The sequence below is a fragment of the Felis catus genome, chromosome F2 (genome assembly GCF_018350175.1).
Source record: "Felis catus isolate Fca126 chromosome F2, F.catus_Fca126_mat1.0, whole genome shotgun sequence".
Classification (NCBI taxonomy): domain Eukaryota; kingdom Metazoa; phylum Chordata; class Mammalia; order Carnivora; family Felidae; genus Felis; species Felis catus.
In genome coordinates this window covers 47,700,816-47,727,168 of record NC_058385.1, presented here as the reverse complement: position 1 = coordinate 47,727,168, position 26,353 = coordinate 47,700,816, and the positions used below count along the sequence as shown (strand labels likewise).

At 38.7% G+C, this 26,353-nt stretch overlaps 1 protein-coding gene across 5 annotated transcripts in view; it reads left to right on the top strand.

The window, feature by feature from the left end:
* The window catches only part of NCALD (neurocalcin delta), a 404,491-nt gene that overhangs the window by 232,632 nt on the left and 145,506 nt on the right, over positions 1–26,353 (top strand). For 3 of the 5 annotated variants that reach the window (XM_019822967.2, XM_023248608.2, XM_045049529.1), the window contains one exon: positions 9,737–9,823. Coding sequence is in view for 2 of the 5 variants with exons in the window: in XM_045049529.1 (XP_044905464.1) it covers positions 9,737–9,823 (87 nt within the window). In the remaining 3 variants the exon portion in view is untranslated. Of the gene's footprint in view, positions 1–1,203; positions 1,253–9,736; positions 9,824–26,353 lie in introns of all 5 variants that reach the window. The other 2 variants (XM_045049528.1, XM_045049530.1) reach the window with 1 other exon arrangement.

The window sequence follows — 26,353 nt, the reverse complement described above, 5'->3', positions numbered from 1 at the left end:
TCAGGGCTCAAATCCACCAACCGTGAGATTGTGACCTGAGCTGAAGTCAGATGCTTAACTGAGTGAACCACCCAGGTGCTCCCAGAAACTAGTTTTTTTTTTTAATTTGTAAAAAGGAGCAAATGAACTCAAAGCAGACATAAGAAAGAATAATGAAGAACGAAAACCAATAAAATTGAAAAGAGACCAACAATAGGGAGAATAGATTAAAGCCCAAACTGATTCTTTGAAAAGATCAACAACATTGATAAGCCTTCAACAACCCTGACAGAGAGAAGACACACATTACCAGTATCTGGAATCAAAAAGACTAACCATCACTATAGATGTGCAGGCATCAAAAGAAAAATAAAGGAATACTTCAAACAACCCTACACATTTTCTGTTTTGGAAGGAAGTTTCCAGATTACTAATTAAATTTTCTTAGGTATAAGGCTATTCAAATTATTGGTATTTGTTGTGTGGGTTGTGGTAGCTTGTGCTTTTTGGGAAACAAATCCAATTCATCAAGTCCTTCCAAAACAGAAAATTCCAGATCCAGTTGGTTTCAGTGGAAAATTCTACCAAATATTTAAAGAATTACATCAATCCTATCACTCTCTTCCAGAAAATAGAAAAGCTTCATCTTATGAAGCTATTCTGATACCAAAACTACAAAAAGACAATGTAAGAAAACTAGAGACTAATGGCTCTCATGAAGATAAATGCAAAATTCCTTAACAAATAGCAAATAGCATTCAGCTATGTATAAAAATAATTATATAAAAATAATTATATACTTTGACCAGGTGGAGTTTATTTTAGGGATGTAAGACTCATTCAATATTTGAAAATCAAGCAGTATAACCCACCGTATAAACAATCTAAAGAAAAAAATCACAATCATGCTAATGGAAGCAGAAAAAGTATTTGACAAAGTTCAACCCCCATTCATGATTAACAAAAAACTCTCAAAAATAGGAATAGGAGGGAACTTCCTAAAATTGATTTCATAATATCTATCAAACACCTGCAGCTAACAGCATATTTAATAGTGAAAGACTGAATTCTTTCCCCATAATATCAGGAACAAGACAAGGATGTTCTTTGTCATTACAACTATTCAACATACTACTGGGAGTTCTACACAGTACAATAAACTAAGAAGAGAAAATAAAAGGCATACAGATCAGAAGGTAGAAATAAAATTGTTTCTGTTTGCAGATGGCATGAGAAAAATCCAGTGGAATCTACAAAACACTAGAACTAATAGGTAAGTTCAGCTAAGTTGAAGGGTATAAAAGAAACAAAAATCAACTGTATTTCTATATACTAGCAATGTATACATGGGTACTGGAATTAAATGTACAATATCACTTATGATAGCTCAAAAACATATGAAACTTATATGTAAATCTAACATAACATGTAGGATTTGTATGCTGAAAACTACAAAATGCTGATGAAAGAAATCAAATGAGAAGATCTAAATAAATGAAGAGCCATACTATGAATCTAATTCATGGATTGGAAGATTCAAATAGTGGATATGTCAACTCTCCCCAAATTGATGTTTAGGTTTAATGAAATTCTTACAAAAATTCCAGAAAAGATTTTTATAAATATAGACAAGATTACTCTAAAAATTTACACAAAAAGGAGACATATAAATGGCCAATGGACATATGAAAAGATACTCAATGTCACTCATCATCAGGGAAATGCAAGTCAAAACTACAGTGTCACCTCACACCTGCCAGAATGGCTAAAATGAACAACACAAGAAACAAGTGTTAGCAAGGACGTGGAGAAAAAGGAATCCTTGTGCACTTTTTGCGGGGAGGCAAACTGGTACATCCACTGTGGAAAACAGTATGAAGTTTCCTCAAAAAAAAAGTTAAAAACAGAACTACCTACAATCCAGCAATCGCACTACGGGGTATTTACCCAATGAATAAAAAAACACTAATTCAAAGAGATATATGCACCCTCATGTTTACTGCAACAGTTTTTACAATAGCCAAATTATGGAAGCAGCCCAAATGTCTATCAATAGATGAATGGATAAAGAAGATGTGGTACACACACACACACACACACACACACACACACACACACACACACACGGAATATTATTCAGCCATAAAAAGGAATGAAATCTTGCCATTTGCAACAATGTGGATGGATCTACAGAGTATAATGCTAAGTGAAATAAAATCAGTCAGAGAAAGACAAATACCATATGATTTCACTCTTATGTGGAATTAAAGAAATAAAACAAATGAACAAAGGGAAAAAAGAGAGATGGGGTGCCTGGATGGCTTAGTTGGTTAAGCATCTGGCTTCTTGCTGACACCAAGGGAGCCTGATTGGGATTTTCTCTCTCCCTGTCTCTCTGCCTCTTCCCTGCTCTCTCTCTCGAAATAAATAAATAAGTTTAAGAGAGAGAGAGAGAGAGAGAGAGAGAGAGAAACCAAGAAACAGACTGTTAACTATAGAGAATAAACAGAAGGTTAGTAGAGGGGAGATGGATGGGGGGGGGAAGGGAGAAATAGATGATGGAGAAATAGTGCTTATCATGATGAGCACTATGTATAGCATTGTTGAATCACTATATTGTACACCTGAAACTAACATAACACTGTATGTTAATTATACTGGGATAAAAATGTTTAAACTTGATAAAAATGAAAAAACAAAATAAAATAAAACTTTATACAAAAAGGGAAAGGAACTAGAATGTCTAAACCAGTTTTGAAAAAGAATAAAATGGGAGGAATCACTCTACTTGATTTCAAGACTTACATAGCTACAATAATGAGGACTGTGGAAATAGCAGAGGGAGGGATGGACGCATAGATCAATGGAAGACCTGTAAGTAGTCACATATAAATGTAGCCAACTGATTTTTGAGAAGTATGTAACAGCAATTCAATGGAGATAAGATATTCTTTTCAGCATTAGTGCTGGAGCAACTGGATAACCTCAACCTAAAAACCCCACAGCTTAACTCCAATTGGATCATACATTTAAATATAAAATATAGGGGAGCCTGAGTGGCTCAGTCGGTTAAGTGTCTGACTCTCTGTTTTGGCTCAGGTCATGATCTCACAGTTTTGTGAGTTCAAGCCCCACATTGGGCTCTGTGCTGATGGTGCAGAGCCTGCTTGGGATTCTTTATCTTCTCCCTCTATCTCTGACTCTCCCCCGTTTATGCTGTCTCTGTCTCTCTCTAAATAAATAAACTTAAACAATTTTAAATATAAAATATTAAACTATAAAAATTTTAGAAGAAAACATGGGTGAAAATATTCAGGACTTTTGGCTGTGTGAAGTCCTTAAACATGGCACTAAAGGCATAATTTCTAAAAGAAAAAAAAATAAATTTAAATTCATCCAAATTAAAAATGTTTGCTCTATGATGGACTCTGTTAAGAATATGAAAAGACAAGCTATAGATGGAGAGAAAAAAACTTACAAAACATGTACCTAACAAAGGACTTAAATCTAGGCTATATAAAGAATTCGAAACTTAGTTAAAAAAGAAACAGTTCTATTAGAGAATGGGCAAAAGATAGAAAGAGACATTTCACTGAAAAGGACGTATAGATGGCAGATAAGCACTTGAAGATGTTCAACATTACTAGGTATTAGGGAAATGCAAATGAAGACCATAGTGAAATATCACTACACATCTAGTAAAATAGCCTGAAATAGTGATAATGCCAAATGCTGGCAAAGATGTGGCAAAATTGAATCTCTTATTCATTGATGGTGGTTAAAATGGTACAGCCACTCTGGAAAATAGCTTGGCAGTTTCTTAAAAACTAAACCTAAACTGAATCATAAGACCCAGCAGTCACTCTCCTGGGCATTTATCCCAGAGAAACAACTTACGTCCGCAGAAAAACTTATAGACAATTTTTCCCAACAGCTTTATTTGTAATAAGCCAAAAGCTGAAAACAACCAACACGTCCTACAATAGTGGTTAAATATACATAGTGGTTAAATATACATAAATATAAATAGTGGTTAAATGTACATAGTGGTTAAATATACATGCAAACGGTGAGATACTGTTCAGCCATAAAATGGAGCCAACTATTGATACAAATAACAACTTGAATACAGGCAGTGCCTGGGATCTCAATTCAGCAATATGCTGAATTAAAAAACCCAACATCAAAAGGTCATATATTATACGTTTCCACTTATTAACATTCTAGACATAACAAAATTAGAAAGATGGAGAACAAGTTTGTGGTTTCGAGGGATAAGGGGTGGGAGCTGAGAGGATGGGTGTGGCTGTAAATGGTAGTAGGATGTTGTTCTGTGTGGTGATAAATAGTTCTGTACCTTGATTGCATTGCTGGTTACACAGATCTTCACGTGTGATAAAATGAAATGTAACTATAAAAATGTATTAGATGTAGGCTTACCTAAACAAAAATATTGTTTGTATGTGCTCTTCTTGGGTTTTATTTATAAAAACAAGTCACCAATACTTGCTTTTTTTCATTCTTTGTGCTTTTACAGTTCACCCAAGTTGTTGCCTGTAGCTATGATTTATTCATTTTCCTTGTTGTCTAATATTTCATTATATGTATGTAACTCAGTTTATTTCTTTACCTGTTGGTGGGCATTTGTGTTAAATATAGCTTTTTTTTTTTTTTAAGAAAGGCGTTATAAACATTTTGTGCCTGTTTTCCAGTGCTGCTACGCAAGAATTTCTCTAGAGAATATAGGTAGGAGTGTGTTTGCTCAGTTGGAGGGCACGGAAAGTATTCAACTTCATGAGTTAAGGTTAAATTGTTTGAGAGGCTTATATCAACTAATACACCCACCATCAGCTAAATTTGCATTTTCTTGATTACAAATGAGGTTGCTTGTCTTTTTATATGTACACTTACCATTCTTGTTTTTCTCTTCTGTGACAATGTGTCAGATCTTTTGCTCATTTTTCTATTAGGTTGTCTTTTACTGATTTGTAACATTTCTTTATATAATCTAAAAACTGGCCTTTTGTTGATTTTACTTGCTGCAAACTTGTGGCAGATGTTGGCAAGTTTTTTGCTTTCTTTATCATACTTTTTTTGTTTTTGTTTTTTAGAGGGAGGGAGGGAGGGAGGGAGAGAGAGAGAGAGAGAGAGAGAGAGAGAGAGAGAGAGAGAGAATGCATGAACGGGGGAGAGGGGAAGAGGGAGAGAGTGAGAGAGACTCCTAAGCAGAGTCCACACTTAGCATGGAGCCCAATGCAGGACTTGATCCCACAACACTGGGATCATGACCTGAGCTGAATCGAGAGTTGGATGTTCAACCAATTGAGCCACCCACGTGTCCCTCTTTATTGTACTTTTTGATAAACAAAGATCTTAATATTATAGTAGGGAACATTTATCAATCTTTCCTTCTGCAATAAACAGTTTTGTGCCTTAAGAACCCTTTTCCCATTTGGAGATCTGAAAGATGTTCTATATTTTCTTCCACGTTATAACTTTTTTTTTTTTTTTTTACAGCTAAGTCCTTAATCCCTCTGGAATTGATCTTTGGGTATGATTCTTCCTTGACTTTTGGCTCAGTAAATTATTTCAACCTTTTGTGAGAGCTCTGTTGTCTTTTAATTCCAGCTTCCCAGCCTTGACTGGTACTGATGCTTGCTCTGTCTCTTCAAGTTTGTGTGTGTGTGTGTGTGTGTGTGCGCGCTTTTTCTTTTGGTATGCTTTGTAAATTTTTCCTGCTAGCTAGATACAATGTACCAGGTGAAAGGAACTGCTATAAATAGATCTTTAGTAATGTGGTGGTGAGGTTCTCAGAGAGAGGAGGTGTTTTATGCAATCTGTGATCAGCCTTTTAGCAAGCCTGTGCCTCTGGACTGTGACCATCACAGTGTTGCAGTTTTTTTCTCCCCCTTTTCTCAGGATGGCTGGAGTGGACTGAAGTTCAGTATTTGCTTTCTCCCACATTGAAGGCTAGAGGAGACTGGTTTCAGTATTTCCCTTTCCCATGTCAGTTAGGTTCTCATAATACTCTAGCAGGTTAGGCTCTCATTAACTAGTTTACCCAGAGGGTGGGCCTTGCTAAGAACAGAGTGCTCTGGGACGCCTGGGTGGTTCAGTCAAACCTCAGCTCAGGTCATGATCTTACGGTTTGTGAGTTCAAGCCCTGCATCGGGTTCTGCACTGACAGTTCGGAGCCTGCTTGGGATTCTCTCTCTGCCCCTCCCCAACCTGCTCTCTCAAAATAAATAATAAATAAATTAAAAAAAGAAAAAGAACAGAGTGCTCTGGCATATTTCAAAATGGTTCCTTCCGCCCTCTGCATTCTGGAAGCTGGAGGGGATTTTTCTCTGATATTTACTGTGGGAATCTGGTAGATGTCCTGCAAGTAAATCTCACAGTATTGGGAGAGCTCCCTTTTGACTAGGTACCCCCAGAGCTTTTAACTCTCAGAGTTGTCCCCACAGAAATTCCAGCAATTCAGAAATTACAGTTCAAGTTTTCCTACCCCAGCACTGCTTCCTACAGCAGTTGCTGCTGGTAAGTCCCTGCTCAGGGAAGCCATCCGTCCATCTCTCTAATCTGGGGGACAGTGGTTTGCCCTGTGTGCTTCCCTATCTTAACGTGTTCCAAGAGGAGTTCTTGAATTCTACTTGTTGTTAGGACAGAGTGGTGATTTCCAAGTTCCTGCTCCTCTTTTGTCTTTTAATACCTGAGTTCATGAGAAGGTCCAGGAAGAAAATTCAACCATGGTGAGATTTGGGAAGATGGCCAATTCTCCTTTAGGCAACTTTGAAAGAAATTTTGGTCAAATGATGGGTTTCCTTTACTGTAGCCAAGGCATTCTTGCTTTAGCGGGTTTGTAAGTGCTTGAGTGTCACGTGTTAAAAAGCTAAAGAAACCAAAAACAAAAGCAATGAAAAGCAATGAATCTCTTCTCACCATTTGAACTATGACTCAGATCATTTAAAGAAGCTATTTGTTAAGAAAGGAAGCATAAATTTAACGTGCCTGTTTGTGTGGTATTCAGAGTACAGATTCTGCTTTTGGGAAGGCACTGCTGTTTATGGGAAATATTGCTGGACAAGGAATCAAGAGCCTGGAGTTAAGCCTTGATCTGTCATTACGTGGTTGCAAAAGCTTCTTGTATCCAGAGTACGTTCAGCTCCTGTAATAACCCTTCTACAGCAGCTTAGCCAAATAAAGGTGTTTTTTGTTTTGTTTTGTTTTGTTTTGTTTTATTCCCCTCATATAACAGCCTGGGAGCAGGAGAACCAGGACTAGTGTAGTGGCTCCTTTTTTCAGTTTAGGCTTCACAGCGTGTGGCCCTTGTCTTCATGCTTGTCACTTCATGACCGCAAAGTATGTCTCTATCTCTGGCCTTGTATCAATGTTTCAGGCATGAAGAAGAGGAAGGGCAAAGAGCAAAAAGCGAGTGGAGAGCTCTTTAAAGAGTTTTTTCCAGGGGGCACTTGGGTGGCTCAGTCAGTTAAGCATCTGACTTTGGCTTAGGTCATGATCTCACGGTTCTTGGGTTCGAGCCCCGCATCGGGCTCTGGGCTGATGGTTTGGAGCCTGGAGCCTGCTTTAGATTCTGTGTCTCCCTCTTTCTCTGCCCCTCCCCTGCTCGTGATCTCTCTCTCAAAAAATAAATAAACATTTTTTTTTTTTAAAAAGAGCTTTTCCAGGAAGCCTACGCAGTAATGTTAGCTTACACCTCCAGGGTCCAAGCTGTTCCAACTGTCCATCCTTAGCTGTGGTTTTAACAGGGCAAATTGCTGCCCTGAACAAAATCAAGGTTCTGTAAAGAAAAACAGTATGCTGGGAATTGGATAGGTAACCAGCAGTGTCTGCCCCATTCTCTAAACTTCCATTGGGAACGCCTGTTCCTCCCCCACCCCCGACAGAGTTGTTTGGAGGTCAAAATGGAAAATCAAAATCAAATGCAGGAGCACTTCATACACTATAAAATGTATTTCATAAACAAAATGGAAATATTCTGACCTAAATTCTTTTTCTTAAAGCTTTTTTATTTATTTTACTGAGAGAAAGAGCACATACACATGGGAGGGGCAGAGAGAGAGAGAGAGAGAGAGAGAGAGAGAGAGAGAGAGAGAGAGAGAGAGAGAGAGAAAGGGTGAGAATCCCAAGCAGGCTCTGCACTGTCAGCACAGAGCCCGATGCAGGGCTTGAATCCACAAATCACAAGATCATGACCTGAGCTGAAACCAAGAGTCGGACGTTTAACCAACCGAGCCACCCAGATGCTTCTCGTGACCTATGTTTTTAGAGAGCAAATCTAATGTTAACAGAAAGCCCACCTGAATGTAAAGATTTGGGTAATCAGTATCTCTTGAACCTCAGCTCATTCTCTTGTTGACATCTTTAGAGAACACAGTGTTCTCATGGATGCACATCCTCAAATACCAGTCTTCAGGTTACTGCCAAATTGTTGTGCTGGACATTTGTTGATTTCCTCCATAATAATCCCTTTTCCCTTCCAGTATCTTGAGTGACTTCCCATGCGATTTTTCTTTGCAACGTTTCTACCCTCACCTCCAGGGATAAGCCTTGATTAATTTAAAGCCACTCAGCAAAGTATTAGTGACTGATTCAGTGATGAGCAATCTGAGTGACCTCAGAATTTGGGACTGCCAGAGTGCTAACACTATCCTCTTGAAAGATACATGAGTGGTCTCGAATTGCTGCAGCTAGTATTTTTTGTACCATGAAAGGAGGCAGCCTGAGGTTGAAATCAATCTACGGAGAATACCTGTGTCAAGAGAACTCCAGAGAATCAAATGATGTAGTGAGCCTCTGTTTTCCCAAAACCAACCGTACACCTGGACATTTTTTTCCCCAGCTCAATGAACCAAAATATTTCCTTGTCTTGTTATTTATTTGAATCAGTGAGTTTGAGGTGGGGTTTGTGTTATTTGCAGCCAAAAGATTCCTGAGTGATCGTTTCCAATATATGGTTTAGGCAAAAATATATATATTATTTTAAATATATTCTTTAAATATATATTCTTTAATGTATATTAATTTATATCATCAACAAATTAGGAAATTAATCATGTTCCTAACTTAACAGGAAATCCTGTTATATAAATATAATATATAATATATTTATAAATATAATAAATATATTATTAATATATATTTATAAATATATAAATATAATAATATAATATAACATAACAATATAACTATATTATATTTAATATATTATTTAAATATATATTATTTAATATATTACATATATATGTTTTAAATAATGCATTACTTAATATAGTATATATTTATGTACATATGTAAACACATATGTGTGTATTATATTATATATAATATGTATACATATGTATATATATTGGTATATACATGAGTTTATTCTAAAGTTTATAGTCCTTCCAGGATTAAGGCCATGAGGCCTGAATGTTACTGAGAAGGCCAGTTTCTCTCTGTAATAAATGGACTGCATAGCATCTGTCTAAATGATTTTAAACTGTGAAGTGCTAAGACCTGAGTCTCATGCTTTTGGGGACTGCACTTATCTCCCCTGTGATACAAGACTCGCCCCTGGGTACTTTAAGCCAAAGACCAATTAGGCTGAGATATGTCAGTGTTCTTGAAGGTGTGTTTCCTGTTTCCTGTTTGCAAAGGCAACTACAGAAGAAATAAAAGTAACGGCCTTACATAAACTGCTTACTGAGCTGTCAAATGTTCAAATAAAATATTCATTAATTATGAGTGATCTCAGTTGCAGGGCCACGGAGCTGCTGGTGATAAAATCTGTCGTGATCCTGTGGAAGGCTGTGCAATCCGAGGCGCTGTCTGACTGCTTATTGTGAGTTCCTTTTTTTAACCTCTTGAATGTCTGGGTTTTAAGTTGTGATTATTCTTAAATTATGATTCAGAAGGCAAAAATGTTGCGTCCTAGTTAGGCTATTGTGGGTTCGTATGTTTGCTGTCTGGTAAATAAAACGTGCTGGCTTATTAGCTGCCCTTAGAGCTTTGCCATGAGGTGTACATTTCTACTTGAACTCCAGATGAATTTGTGTATTAGTGACAAGAAAACTATGCACCCTTTCTACTTTTTAAAAAAATCTCTTCTGTGGTGACTCTGATTAAATGGGAACCTCATTTAAGTGTAAGAAATTTACTTAAAAAAAAACAAATAGGGGACATGATCATGAAGTAAAAACCTGACTTTCTTCCTGTATGTGCCGTTCCTCACTTTCTACATCTACTCATTTGGTATGGAAAATTGAAGAAGATATTGTGCAGCAAGTAGATGGGATTTTTTTTAAATTCAGAAACAATTCTTTTGAAATTCTATTATGGTACAATTAGGACGGCAGTACCAGCAATAGTGGATTTCCTGTTAAGTTAGGAACATGATTAATTTCCTAATTTGTTGATGTGGCTCTCGAAAGCCATCTCATTGAATATTTAGGAAATTGGCTTTTCAGGAAAGGAAATCTACTGATATATGAAGTTCTTGGAAAATTTTCAAGATATGCTAATGGCCCCAGATGAGAGCCAAGCCAAGATTTATAGGCAAGGTAATATGGCTTAGGTCCTGGTAATAGTTTTTGTGGCTGTTTGTAAATAAGGCGTGAATATTAATCTGATGTTTACTTGGCCAGACAGTTTTAAACGAAGAACAAATGGCAAACGTAAAACAAATGTGAGTAAGAACAAAACCAAGTGTATTTTCCTGGTGTTGCAGGGAAGGGAAATAAGTTGATGCAAATTGAAATTTAAATGTACTCAGCTTTTTTTCGTCCCACTTCCTTTGTCCCCATTAAGTTTAGGCATTAGATGAGCAACATGGCTTATCTGGATGTGATAAGAATGTGAAAGGGAAAGTCTGTATTCCAACTCTGGTAGGCCAGTCCTTTTAATGCGATACATAGGACAATAATAAAGTATTTGAGGTCATGCTAAGCAAACTCTAATTTTTTGTTTCTTCGTATCATCAAGAACTGAGCTGCAACTCCAGTATATTGCTTGTGGAAGCCAAAATAGAATTGAGCATTTAAGTTGGTGGTGAGAGGCTCTTACATCTTGGGATAATCTGGTTGAAGTACTTATGGCTATCACAGCCATAAACACGATAGTAGCCATTGCATTAGTTCCTTGGATCTTTCTGACGTCAAACCAAATAGTAATAGGAAAATATGTGTTCTTGGCCAAAAGACAGCAAAGCAGGAGTGTGATGCAACCATTCCCCTAGACATGGAGGTGTGGAGAATCCATATGCCTGCGATTAGCTTCTGACATTCCTGCCCTTCCTCAAGTGTGCAGGTCTCTCTTCTGTGATTTCAGAGACAGGTGATTCCTTACTGTAGATTCTCTGTGTGAGTGAGCCCCAGGTAGGCTGGACTTCGTCTCTGGTTTATGTGGAGCAGAGAAAGGCTAGGCCGTTGGAGTTGATGCTGCAGATTCAAGGCATCTTCCAGATTCAGAGGAGGACAGTTTGGATGAGAAATTGACAGAAGAGGTCTTGAGGCAGTGAAGGAGCCACTTCCTGCTTCAAGACTACTGTGGTCTTGAGGGAGGCGTGGACAAGGCAGGGGTAAGGATGACCTCTGGAATAGAGGCCAAATCTCCCAACTGGGACTTTCCAAATGGATGGCCTAAGTTAGCAAATACTGCCCCATTTCCTGTGAATTCTGGAATTTGTTCAAGAATTTCGGGTACCCTTACCTAGTGACAGAGATCCTGATAGCAATAGGTAGGAAAGATACATGTAAAGAAACTATTTTAAAGTGAAGTATATGAATAGACTCCAGGTTTACAATTATTTCTGATTCCTGTCATCTGGGTGTCTCTCTTTAGCTCCTTGAGGCTAGAGTCATTTTGTCTGGATCCCCAAGAAATCATATCTTCCCCAAGGCTTTCTATGTAACTGGCTTCTCAGTTACATGATATTACGTGGAATTCTATTTTTCTATAGTTTTTGCACTAGACACCTCCTTCCTTCTCCTCTTACAAATATTATTTTAATCCTTCTAGCCTGGGAGCTCACCACTCTTTATTGTCAATTTCCTATAAATTCTCCTGTATCAAAAAAAAAAAAAACCCATCTGTTATGTCAACAGAATATCTACCTATAAATTCTCCTCTATCAAAAAAAAAACCCCACCTATTGTGTCAACACAATATCTATCATTCAAGAACAGTCATGGGGAGAAATTATCTCAGAGCCCAAGAGTAGAAGACACCAAATATCTAGGGGATAATTAAAGTATGCTTCCAGCTGTTTTCAAATAGAGACAGATACTGATCATCCAAATAATTGATTCGCTGACAACTATTTTCCACGCAGCCATGTTCTTAATGCAAAACAGCTAAAAAAAATTCATTGAAAAAATAAATAAATAAACCAAGCTGCGTTTTTATTAGTGTGTAGAAAACAGAATAGAAAGAGAGCAGTTGGTTTCTCAACAATTTTGCAATACGTTCCATTAGTATCACGTAGACTTAGGAGCATGTAGTTCAATGACAGTAGATAAATGATTCCATTTAGCCCCAAAGTGTTGATTAAGTACCTACTAACTTGAGTCCTAGTGGAGAATGATCTAGTATATCCTAGACCTGTATATCTGGTAACATAATATTCCTAGAAACATAATTCATTTATTCACCCGATAAATATTGAGCACTGGCTATGTGACGGCCCTGTGTTAAATGATGGCAATATTCATGGGGAACAAGATAGCCATGGTTTCTGCCTGTAGTTGAGGGGTGTGGGCTGGGAGGGAAATGTTAATGAAATAATTGCACACATTTTACAAATGTGACCATTACTATGATGGGAAAACAAACAAACATGGGAAACTGAGACCATAAAACACAGGCACTACATCTAGGTAAATGGTGATCAGGGACGACTTCCCTGAAGAAATTTGAAGAGATTGCGAACATGGAAGAGGGTGTTCTGGGCAGAGGCCCTCAGGTAGCAGGAACATGGAGCTTACTGGGAGCTGAACCAAGGACAGTGTAGTTGGAGAGAAAGAGGGAAAGCTAGAAAGGTGGCAAGAACAGATTATGAGAGACTAATACATGAGTGAATGTGAGTAACTTATTATACGCAGTGAGTCCTATCGACCTGTGTCACTAGTGTGAAAATAAAAGAAGCTTGCAATTTTATAATGACTCTGCTCTTTGGGAGATGATGTTCACTCATTCATTCACTCATTCAGCCAATAAACACGAGACAAGATCCCTATTCACATGGATCTTAAATTCTAGTGAAACAAGCAGATAATATGCCAATAAGGAAATAATATATAGGTCTTATGGTAAGTTTTTGTTTGTGTATAAGTGGTGTGGGTAGTTTTTAGGTGGAATTTTATTTTTTTTTATTTTTTTTATTTAAAAAAAATTTTTTTTTCAACGTTTTTTATTTATTTTTGGGACAGAGAGAGACAGAGCATGAACGGGGAGGGGCAGAGAGAGAGGGAGACACAGAATCGGAAACAGGCTCCAGGCTCTGAGCCATCAGCCCAGAGCCTGACACGGGGCTCGAACTCCCGGACCGCGAGATCGTGACCTGGCTGAAGTCGGACGCTTAACCGACTGCGCCACCCAGGCGCCCCATAGGTGGAATTTTAAAAATAATTTCAGATATTTATTGTATTGCCTCCAAGTGTAGTTATTCCTTTGTTTCATTAAGTTATATGTTCTAGCAGCGCTAAGACCATGCTTAGCACAGGTGTTCTTCATTGTACTCAACTCACAGTTGAAGACTCGGGTGAAACTCCAAGAGAGGGAAGCTGTGAGATTTGTGTTCTTGTTTCTGAGGACCTCATGATACCACGGCCCACCTGGCACCTTACCTCCTCTTCTTGGACGGGTGCGGGGAGCAGGAGGGGAGCAATACAAAGATTTAAATGAAAACAATGGAAGCTAACATTGATCGAGAAGGATCTAAGAGAGAGTATTTCAGCCTATTTCTTTTTACAAAAAGAACTCAGTACATCTTACTACACACTTAATATATTTTGTAAATTTTGCACACTTACCATCTCTAAAAAAAAGATTCACATCCTACAATCATTGTACACATTTAAGAAAAGGTATTTCTTTGCCACATTCCCAAAAGCTGTTATTTAATTGATGGTCCATCTTAAAATCATCAGTGCCTTACGACTCCGAAAATAATACACATCTGGAACCTTGTTCGAATTTTCAGTCATGCCTGTCTTTTCTGAAGATCTCCTTGAAGCTTCCCTGATGACAGCGTTTGCATATCTGCATATAAAGTATCACCATTGATGGAACTAAACCAGGGCACCTCTAAGGGTCACCTTCGGGTCTTGCTTGCAAAACTGAGAGGAGAGTTCATTATAGCAAAGGGAGGCCTAATAATAATCTGTTTTAGTCCCTAGGAACTTCCTGACTTTTGATGTTCAGATTGTATGAACCAAAACTATTATTCCCATATATGCCAAAAGTAATGGAAATGTTCATGTGATCCTTTAGTGTTGGGTTTCTCAGGTGCACTGTTGACATTGGATCAGATCATTCTGTTGTGAGGGGCTGTCCCATGCATGGAGAATGTTCGGTAGCATTCTGGTACCAATACTATCAATACTATCTCCTCCTGCACCCACCCCCCCCCCCCCATCATGACAGTCATCTCTAGTATTGCCAAATGCCTCTTGGGAGGGGCAAACTCACTTTCTCACTTGAGAACCATTGCTTTAGTATATCGTAGTCACTGGTTCCCAATCCTGTGTTCTAGCTTGGTATTATAGTTGTATCGAAAACATGTGCAATCCTAAATGCATAGCTTTCAGTTTAACAGGATGGTGTCTTTATAATTCTGTAGTTCCTACATCACAATTAAAAATGATATTATGAAACCTGAGCTAAAAGGGTAACCAATTAGATTTTCGCTCAGCCAAACTTGTGAAATTCTAACATGGTAATAGTTTTTTCTGTGGGGGAGGGTGCCTACACTTTGAGAGGATTGTTTTATTAAAACTGTATAAAATTTTACCCTCAAAGTTTAAAACTTACTTGGTGGATCACCTAATTTTTTAAAAGATACGCTTATGGGAATCTTAAAAAGACTCCAACGCATTCAGCTGCAAGAATTAAGAGCCTCTAGGTGACACATAGAAACTTAAATGAGGCACATTTAATGAGTTCAATTCTAGTTTGATGGGAGGCTGAGAACAACAGAGAGAAAAAAGTGCCACTCTTCTGTCCTTTGGTGCTGGCACTTAACATTTTAGTGTAAGTTATTACAATAGTGTATTGGTTTAATGTTCCCTTAATATCTGTGGTTTAATCAATGTTTCTGAACATGGAAGAATGTGTGTTCTCTCTGCCACTGTTCAGCTAAGAAATGACATTTGAAAATTACCGTAATCATGCATGAATAGATCTTCTAAAGTGGTATTTTACTACACTATGGTGCCTGGGAAGACTTAATATTGCATAAATTTACTTAGACATGTAACTAATACATGGCACCATTAGGGGAACTATTTTTTAAATTCCTTTTTGTTATTTTATTTATGTCTTAAATGTTTATATATTTATTTTTGAGAGAGAGAGGGAGGGGGGGAGAGAGAGAGAGAGAGAGAGAGAGAGAGAGATCATGAGTTGGAGAGGGGCAGAGAGAGAGGCAGACAGAGAATCCCAAGCAGGCCCTGCACTGTTAGTGCAGATCCTGATGTAGGGCTCCACTCAGGGCTCGAACTCAGGAGCCCTGGGATCATGACCTGAGCCGAAATCAAGAGTCGGCCACTTAACGGACTGAGCCGTCCAGGGGTCTTAATTATTTATTTTACCTAAAGGCCTCCTGCCTCAAAGTGTTGCATATATTTCAAGTGAGACCAATATATTGTTTTGTAAAATAGAGCTTTGTTTCCTGTCACTATTGTATTCAGGAATATTAAAAAAAATTTTTTTAATGTTTATTCATTTTTGAGAGAGAGAGAGACAGAGAGACAGAGAGAGGGACAGAGTGCAGGTGGGACAGGGGTAGAGAGAGAGAGAATCTGAAGCAGGCTCCAGGCTCAGAGCTGTGAACACAGAGCCCAAAGTGGGGCTTGAACCCACGAACCGCAAGATCATGACCTGAGCCAAAGTTGGACGCTTAACTGACTGAGCCACCCAGGCCCCCCTCAGGAATATTTAAAAAGTACTAATTTCTCAAAAATAAAGTTCTTATTCTTTTTCATGGTGCTCAAAGCTTTCTACTAACTGGCTGCAGTCCGCCTCCTGAGATTCATTTTCTTTACCTCCCTTTGCTCCTGTCCCCCTATCACTCTCTGACAGCAATGAACTAGGTGGCCTGAGTAACAGGATGGACATCTCCTTGCACTTTTCTGCCTTCATAGCTCTTCTTGTGCTGTGATCTCTAACCCCTGAAATTCGAATTCATGCTTAAGAATCATTTCTTACATAGAACTGTCTCAAATGTTCTCAGTTGGGATTAAACTCTCCCTTTCTTTCTCTATCTCTCCCCCTGTCTTCCTCCCTCCCTCCCTCCCTCCCTTCCATCCTCTTTCTCTCTTTCCTATAAATGCTTGGAAAGCACTAGATTAGTGCTTTTCAAACTATCTATGGGGATGACTAGGCTTTTTAAAATTTCCTATTCATCACATGCCAATATGTATCCTCTTGTCCATGACTAGTACTTAGATCTCTCCATGTGAAACTTAACTACCCAAGTTCTGCATCATATACCCCATCTATACCACATTCCATGAGATGCATCCACTTGACCACACATTATTTGGATGTTGCAGCAATGTCCAACTCGTGTAAAAATGTATGAATAGTTACTTGCAATATCTGTACTTGTCCTGTTTCAGTCTGATAAGAATAGTTCATGGGGGTGGCTCTGGTCCACAGACCACACTTTAAGGAGCATTGACCCAGACTATAAACTCCATGAGGAAAGGACCCGGGTCTGCTTTTTTCATCATTATAATTCTAGCCCCTGGCATTGCCTGTCACATAGCAGACACATTTATTGCATGTGGAAGTATCATGCTATAGAAAACAGCACCTGTCTCCCAAGTAACTTGGATCAGATCTCAATCAATTTTTAGCACCTACAGGATTATCATGCCTTACTTGTATCAGAAAATAGGAATGAATGAGAATATCAGACTGATTTATTTTAAATATTGCTCTTTAGTTTAAAAGCTACTGAAATAAGGGCACCTGGGTGGCTGAGTCAGTTGAGTGTCCGACTTCTGCTCAGGTTGTGGTCTCATGGTTTGTGTGTTCAAGCCCTGTGTCGGGCTCTGTGCTGACAGCTCAGAGCCTGGAGCTTTTTCAGATTCTGCATCTACCTCTCTTTCTGCCTAACACATCAACCCTGCTCATGCTCCGTCTCTCTCTCTCTCTCTCAAAAATAAATAAACATTAAAAAAAATTAAACACATAAAAGCTACTGAAATAAAACATACCTCCTTCTTCCTACCACTGGTATGGCCTTTATAAGTGAAGATTACTTGATCAATAATTTAATTTTCTTTCACTGGATAGTTGCAAAAAGCCGCTTCATTCAAATTCACTTAAATAAAAATGAAAGGAGTTTAAAAGAAATCTAAAACACTTAGCCTGTTAAATGGCAATATTGAGAAATTGTTTGAGAGAAATGTATTTCTAGAAGAAAAAACCCCACAAAAACAAAACTATATTTAAAGCCTTTCTTTTATGCAGCTCAAGGGGGCACATTGAAAGTCTTCAGCAGTTTAAAATTCTATTTCTGAAAATGAGAATCACATGGAGTTAATTTAACATCCACCACTGTAATTTCTACTGGGAAAAACACCTGGGACATGAGTAACTTTTTTTTTTCTTCAAAATTGAAAATGTAAGAGATTCAGAATAAATTACTTGACAGTGCTCTTGGAACACAGATTTCTTTTTATTTCTTTCTTTCCATTTTTTTTTTTGAACAAAGATTTCTAACTTTCAGTAGTTCAAGAGTATCTTTCTCAAGTGGTAAAAAGTGGCTGCAGTTGGATGTTCATACTTTTTATTGACTATTTCATTATTTTAAAGTTAACAGCCAAGAAAAACAAGGAAATTTACTATATGTTTTTCCCACCGTTATTAGCCACTTAGTTTTCCATGGAACGTTTGTTATTTCTGGGAAACATATGGCATGTGACCAGAACCATAATTAGTAACAGTTTGATGTTATAGGAATTCATATTTTGGCAATTTCTAGCTTCTTTAGATCAGTGGCTTCCTCTGAAATATAAAAGCAGCAAATAAAGATCCTAAGGGTGAATTCTGGAGTCAGCTTTTTCCTCCTTTTAGAAACAGAATTATTTGCTTGTTTTGACCAGGGAGGTATTTGAAGATTTTTGCAAACGCTTATATAGTTCTGCTCCAGAGCCAAAAGATGCCAGAAGGAGGCACTGTTTTAAGCACTTTGCATATTCCACTTAGTCAATCGTTGCAAATAGGGGCAGGAAGATATTACTTTGCTCCAAGTCACTTCAGTGGGAAATTACATGGTTGAGATCTACCTGAAAAAGTCTGGCCCCAGGCTCTGCTCTATCCGATAACGGTGTCTCTTGTGCAGTGTGCTTGTCTAAGGAGATGAAAAGTTCCAATATTCCATTGGTAGAATCCTGTGGAAGAGATTATTTTCTTGCAGACTATTTCTGCCTAATAGTAGCTAGGAAATGTTGAGTAACTGGGGAATATTAGGTAACTGGGAATTCTGGGTAACCAGAGAATGCTGGGTAACTGGGAGAAAGGGGCAAGAAGCCATTAGTTGTCAGCTTATTCTGAGCAACTTCCTAGCATCTCTAAACCAAGGTGTGGTTGTCATCGATAGTTCCAGGACCTGGGACTGCTCTGCCGAGTTGGCCGCCTTGCACAGAATTCCCCAAAGCAGTGTTATCTTTGAATCAGAAGGATGAAACATCGTATTACAAATCTTTAAGGATATGGTATTTAAAATTCACAATTTTCAAGCACTTGTTACATATACATATATAATAACCAAGAAGAGGAATTTTGGGGGAAAGAGTGTGTGCTTATTTATCAATTCACTTATTTTTTTTTTAATTTAAGACTTAAAGACACTGGGATAAATGGGGTTAGCAGAGAGCCCTTAGACCTTCCAATCGGACATATACCACTGAGTTCTAATATGCATCCCAGCCAGGAGACAAAGGGTAATCATTTTTGCTTTGTGTTGGAAGCCATGGTTGCTGAGGCTGATTATTCACAGAAGCAAGGTAAAGCATCTCATCAATCTCAAAGTGTAGTTTGTCATCCTTTGTTACTAATGGAGTTATTAAGGACTGAAAATGCAACATTGCTTAGCAACATGCATCATGGTTATTTATTCTTTTGAGCAGCAGCAGCAGTAACTAGTCTGTCTTATAAATGTCTTAGTAGCTATTTTCCTTTTCCTTTTCATTTAACATTGCTTGCATTCACTGCCATGGTATTAATCAAGGTGCTTAGACTGTGGCTTGCTGTGGGGGTGGGGCATGGGGTGGGCTTAGGTATAGTCCCTTACTATAGAGATCAGCCCTGAAAGCTGGCTATTGGTTGAATCTAGAACCAAAAGGAAATTAGGCTATAAGTAAGAAAAAGTAGTGAAAGATTCCTACAACTCTAACGTTCTCTGTAAGTCTTCTTATTTTCACTGCTGGCAAGTATGTGATGGTGATGTCATCCTGTGAGATGTGGGAACTTGCTATAATACTCCTCAGACTACTTGTTTTGTTGGCTCTGGCCTTTTGGGCAATAATGAGAGTCCATAATAACCAAAAAGTGTACCGAATAATCCTTACTTCCTCCTAAGAAAAAGGTAACCAAAAAACCCCAAAGGAATAATCTTTATTTCCTCCTAAAGAAAAGGTAACACCTTCACGAATAGCAGTCCCCTGCTGCTAGTGCTAGCAGTCCCCTGTCATTTACACTTCACGTGTGTGTTGGCGAATGAGTCGGTGTCTGGGGAAAATTTGATCTGGGTGAACTTCTTCCAAAGCCCTCCTTTCTTCTTCAAACTGGAATAGTACCAGTACAGCTGAGAATCCTGGCATTCTTCTATTATCTCCCCTTCCTTGGCCGCCACAGTCATCCTAGCTTGGTCTCTTAAATCCTGGTGTTCTGATTTGGCTTCTGTTCTGATGACAAGCAAGAAATCCCAGTGGTTCGGGCCATCTTGTAGGAAAGACTGTCTCTGAAGAGGCTTGAGAACAGTTGTGGGAGGAAAGAGGGGCCAACCTTCTGCACGGAAACAATGGGGAAAGAATCAGTTCTCTGCTAAAAAAAAAAAACCAGAAGCAGCCATTCATCCTGGCAGGGGAGATGTTCCACTTGGGATTGTCACCCAGTGATTGATGTTGTTCAATCCCAAAATGTGTGGAGGGCTTTTGGAATTTGAATTAGTGAGCACTTTGTTTGATTCTTTGCCCTTTGTGGGGAAGGATCCTGGAATGTGTGTATCTTCTTCCCGCAGCTTCTTCAGGGCTCTCCACATCCTTGGCTTTGCCTTTGCTTTGTTGTGTCCTAGAATCACTAATTAATTATGGACCCAGTTCCTTCTGTGCACTTGCTAATTGGATGTTTTGGAAAATTGCTCCAAGCTGGCTTAAATAATGAGACCGTTAAATGGCTCAGAGGTGCTGGGAAAGATAAAGAGGCCATGGCCATAGGAAATCCAGCAAATATCACCCAAGATATCTGTTACCCCAGTAACCAAGGGAGATAGAACCCTGGGACAGAGGAGTTAGAGAAAAAAAAATCCTCACAATGAAGTGGTGAAAGGGACAGGGTCAGCAAGAGGGGCCATTGTTAAGTAGAACATTTTCATGGAAAGAATTCTGTCTGAAGGCTGTGTTGGGTAGCAGGCCTGGCCAGCCAGTGCTGCCTATTGGGGAGGGAGGGCTCCCTGAAAACAGGAGGCAGAGTCAGGACTTTGAAGTCTGACATACTGACATCTGTGTCTGGACTCGGCTATTTACTAACTGTGGGGTTTGGAGCAAATGATTTTACCTCTCTGAGCACTCGGCTCTTCATCTGTGAAATGATAAATTATAGTACTTGTCTCATAGAATTGTGGTGAGGAGTAAGTAGGATCAAGTTGGTTGAGTGTCTAGACCACTTCCTGGCACATAGCAAACTCTCAGTACTGGCTAGCCATTATCATCATGAGGTTGTGTTTTCAATTAATGATGTAATAACAACAAAGACATTAACATAGGTAAGATACTCAGCCTGACACAGCTCAGGAAGAGTTGGCGTTAAAATATGTTGTAGGAGAATCCATATTCTTGTTCCTTCCTTTCTACTTTTTTTCTAGCCAATTTGTTTGCCCCCTTCTGCCTCCTCCTCCCTCCCCTTTGGGAGAGGAGAATAATTTAGAAATTGAGTAAGAAAAGTACGGCTGTTCAGCTGGGGGCTTTGGTTTTGGGAAGGAGGCTACCAGACCACAACTGGCCAAATAACACATGGAAATCATTCCCAAAGTACATTCTATCATTCTGTGCCACTACTTGTTTGCCATTTATACATAGGTAATTTGCAGTTCAAATTCTAGGTTTTTCTCCCCCATTAGAATGTAGGCCTCCAAGATGGCAAGGATTTTGTTTCTTTTGTTCACTGTTAATTCTCTGGTGTCTAAAACTAATCTATGTGCATGGTATGTGTTCAGTGAATGTTAGTTGGAAGGACAGTAGGAAGAAAGGGAGGGAAGAAATGAAGAAAAGGGAAGAAAGAGGAGAGGGAGGAAGGAAAGACAGGTAAATGAACTTTACCCAAAAGATCTTGAGGCCAAAAAGGGGGGAAAAAAAGTGTTAGAAAGAAGACTTTCCTGGCTAGTCTAACAGGTGGACAGAGGAGGCCTATAGGTATTCAAGTCAGCAAACATTTAATGAGCATTTGTACCTGGCACTGAAGCAGATGATAGCAATGTAACAAAAAATAAGATACTATCTTTGCTACCAAGGACAGAGGTCTAGGAAGGGTCCAGATGGGCTTAAATGTGATATAACTGAGATAGCCTTTGGAGTAAAGTGGATAAATTTGGGTGTTATCAGATTATAAAGGGTAGGAAATGCTATCAAATATATAGGTGCTATGTTAGTTTCCTAGGGATGCCATAAGAAAGTATCACAAACTGGTGACTTAACACAATAGAAAGTTATTGTCACACAATTCTGGAGGCCAGAAGTCTGCAGTCAAGGTGTTGGTAGGACCATGCTCCCTCCAGAGGCTTTAGGGAAGAATACTCCCTTGTCTGTTCCCTCTCTGATAGCCTCTGGCATTCATTGGTTTATGGCAGTTTAAATCTAATCCCTACTTCTATCCACATGGCTGTGTTTCTTCCATGCCTCTGTCTTCTCCTTTTCTTTTCAGGCTGCTAGTCATATAGTTGCATCTGCAATGACCCTATTTTCAAATCAGGTCATTTTGAGGTACTTTGGGTTAAGATGTCAACATGTCTTCTGCGGGCACACAATTCAACCTATAACAGTTGCTAATCTAGGATTTTAGAGCCAGGGTGGAGCCTTTAAGATGACACTGGGTCTCAATATTAGGCCAGTTGATTCAGAGTAGCTCTGGGGATATCAATGTAATCTTATATTATACTGATATATATATATATATATATATATATATATATATATATATATACACACACACACACACACACACACACACACACACATATATGAACATTAACACAAATGCATACATATATGTATACATATACATATATGTACATATTTTATATATACATACAGGCAAATACACACAGAAATTAATATTGATATGTGTGTATGTGTGGGCTCATATAAATACATATATTCTCTAGCTGCCTATTGAGAGAACCTAGAAACAAATGACACCCTCGTAGCAATGAGCACACTCAGATCCCACATCTTGGTTTCTAAATACCATTCTCCAATCAAAGACACCAGAGGTCCTTGGAGAAATGGCTGATTATAAAGCTAAGGCAGGAAAAATGCAACATAAATTTGGAGAATCTTGTAATGCTAGAAAGTTTGAAAGTGCTAAAAAAATTGTATTTTTTTTTAAGGAGAGATCATGTGAAAAGGATATAGAAGTCAACCTGAAAGTTTTCTATAGACGAACCTGGGACATTTTGAGCAAAACATAAGTAATAATAGTATTAGATTATAACTAAAAGCAAAGATCAGTATTCATGAGTTCATACTAATAGAAACAAATGATTAAATAAATAAATGGAAGAGAAGGAAATTTTTTTTAAACAGATGAATTCTAAACTGTAAGTGTAGAAGAAATGTGGGCAATAGAAAATCATCATTAGGACATCATAGCAATAATGCTGCAGGCAAGATCCACTGGTGAATCCTAAGATCAGTGGGCAAACTTTAAAGGAGAAAAGAGAATATTTGCATAGACTCAACGTATCTCTCTCAAAATATTTACTAATTACTGTGGTAGTTTTAATGTTTGTCACAGATTCTTTGACAGTTCTTCATCCAGGAGGTGTAGCTTAATTTTCTTTGGGTGTAGGCTGGACTTAATGGCATGTTTCTAACAAACAGAGCATGGAAAGGAAGAGAGAAAGTTTTCAATGGGTAAACCTCACAGACACCACCTAAAGCAAGTGATGAAGGTTAATGTCACTGTTGATAAGTCACACTGATAGCATGTATCCACTAATACGATGCAGTGAGAAGGGCACTTCACCTTGGTGGTATTCTTTCTCCAAATCCCTGATCCCAGGCTAATCATGAGACAAACCCAAATTGAAGGAAAGTTTGCACAATACTTGACCTCTTCTAAAGTGTCAAAGTCATGAAAAATAAGGAAAGACCAGAAGCTGTCACAACTTGGAAGAGGCTCAGAAAACCTCATGACAAAATACAGTGTGGTATCCTAGGCTGTATCTTAGAACAACAACAAAATAATGAAAAAAAAACTGAGGAAATCCAAATAAAGCCTGTAGTTTACTTAATGGTACTGTACCAGTATTAATTTCTTGGTTTTGATAACTACACCATGGCTGCGTAAAATCTTAGCAATAGCTGGGTAAGAGGTATATGGGAACTGTCTGTACATGTGACTTTGCAACTTTTCTGTGAACTAAAATTATTCTAAAATAAGACATTTTTCCCCCAAAGAAAACATTTTAAAAGAGGGCTCTGAGAAAAGGACTCTATAGCAATATTATCAGTTTGCCCTAGTGACAGACAATTCTCTACTTACGTCACTTCCTCTGGCTCTTTTGCCTGGAGGGGATACAACAATTAGCTCCACCTTTTGGCTGAATCCCCCCAAAATCCTCACACTGGTCTCCAGGTCCTGATAAAGTCTTCCCCACCACCTTATATTGCCTCTCTGATTTTACCTCCTGCTACTCTCTTAAATCTAGCTAGATATAATCAGGAATAGGTAAGACTTGGGTGTCAGAAAGACTCATTTGGCAACAATAATGTGGTAGAAGGATTTAGAATGAGAAAACTTTGGGCTTCCAGTTCTAGTTCTGCTACTATTCACTGGGATGACACTAACTAAATCATGTGACCTCCTTGGGCTTTTTAGCTTCTAAACTGGAAGGATTGTATCAGAGCGCTTTTAATTGTAAATCACTGGTAATGTGATCCTTGGCTATAGCAGGATATGAATTTGATTTATCCATTCAGAAACATTTCTACGTATTTTTGTCCCTGGTGTGAAATTGTGAATCCCATTCTGGGTAACAGCTGCATTCCCAGCCTCTGCCTTGAGCTCAGGGCTTTGCAAGGAAGGAGGAAGTATGGCCAGAAGCTGACATCACGCCATGTTCTTAGTTTCAAATCGTTTCCATCAGACAGCATTTCCCAAGCTTTAGTCACCCATGTCCCATCTTCCTGATTTTTACTGTGTACACATTCCATCTATACTATTTTCTACTTAGTATCTTTCTTTAAAACACCCCCTCTTTGTATTTGAACTACCTTTGCCCCAAGCAGTAATAGTGGTGAACTTGCAGATTTGATATGCCAACTCTATTTTTTATAATGCACAATACAAGCAAACAACTGAAATCTACCACAACTATGCACTGCCTACAGTTGTCTCAAGTAACACTAGTGTTATGCATTCCACACTTTGGGAAACACCTCCCTGAAGGGGAGGGGTAGGGCCCTGGAGATTTCACTGTTGTCAGTGTCCCTCCTCCAGTGATCTTAGAGCTTGGGAAGATATAAAAAGCCATTCCTTTCAGTGAGACTATTGGGGATCCCATTCTAAGACATTGGGGGTGGTTCACTTTATTTTGGCTTGGAATGAAGTACAGAAGTGACTAAGCCTTCCCTCTGAGGAAGAGGCCCAAAGAAGCAGGAAGGAGGAAACAAAGGTATTTTGTTGACTTAAAAGATGGGAATGAATGGCATAGGAAAGGAATGGAGAGAAAGTAATTAACTGGAATAAGATAAAGTAGCAGGAAAACAAAGGGGTGGTGGGAGAAAATACTGGAGGAAAATGCAGTTGCTCATGGAAGCAGAGGATGAAATGAAAGGTGAGGGACTTTGTAGAGAGCCTCTTTTTTTCTCTCGGACTCTCATTCATGATGTGAGAACTGATTAGATACACTTGAGGGTCAACTTGAACGGCCAAAGAAATAGTATTCCTCAATAAACTTGCTGTAAGTGGGATCATGCTCTGAACATGTGAGCTCCTCCTTGACACATGGCTTTGGCAGGAAAGATGGATTTAATACCACCAGACAGAAGGAGCTAGAAAAGTCTAGATTTTCTCTAGCATCCTTTCACACTTAATAAAGAGAGGGAAGGACATTTGTTGGCCTTTCTCATAATACAGATCTGATTGATTCGAACACACATGTGCAAGGGTTAGTCATATTTGAAGCGTAAATACATTTTTTAAAAAATCTGAATTCCAGAGGATTAAAATATCTGTGTTTGGGAACATCTCCCCTGGCACACAGCTGAAGTAAGTGCCTGCAGATGGTCACAGCCCTGTTGTGTGTGCGCGTGTGTGTGGGTGCATGGTGTTGGGGTCCAACACACATTGCACTGGACTCCTGTAAAAGCTGCTGAGTCCTAACACCATAGAATTTTGTTTGCGGGGTTAGAGGGGTATGTTAAGAGCCAAATCAACTGCGCAAAAGGCCAATCAGGAAAAATTTCTGTGTTGCTTTGTATTTTTCCAGATTCTTCTATTTAAAAATAGTGCTCTCTCACAGGGAGTGCTGATACGGTTTCTATCCTTTCTAAAAGAGGACAGGAACTGAGAGGCTCTGAGGATACTGGGTATGGTTCATACATTCAAGAAAACAGAGTCAGCCACAAGACAAGAAGCTCTTTGTTAAGTTGAGCCAAGAATGCTATTGATTACTCTTTCCTGAGATGAAATTAGGAAAAACCTA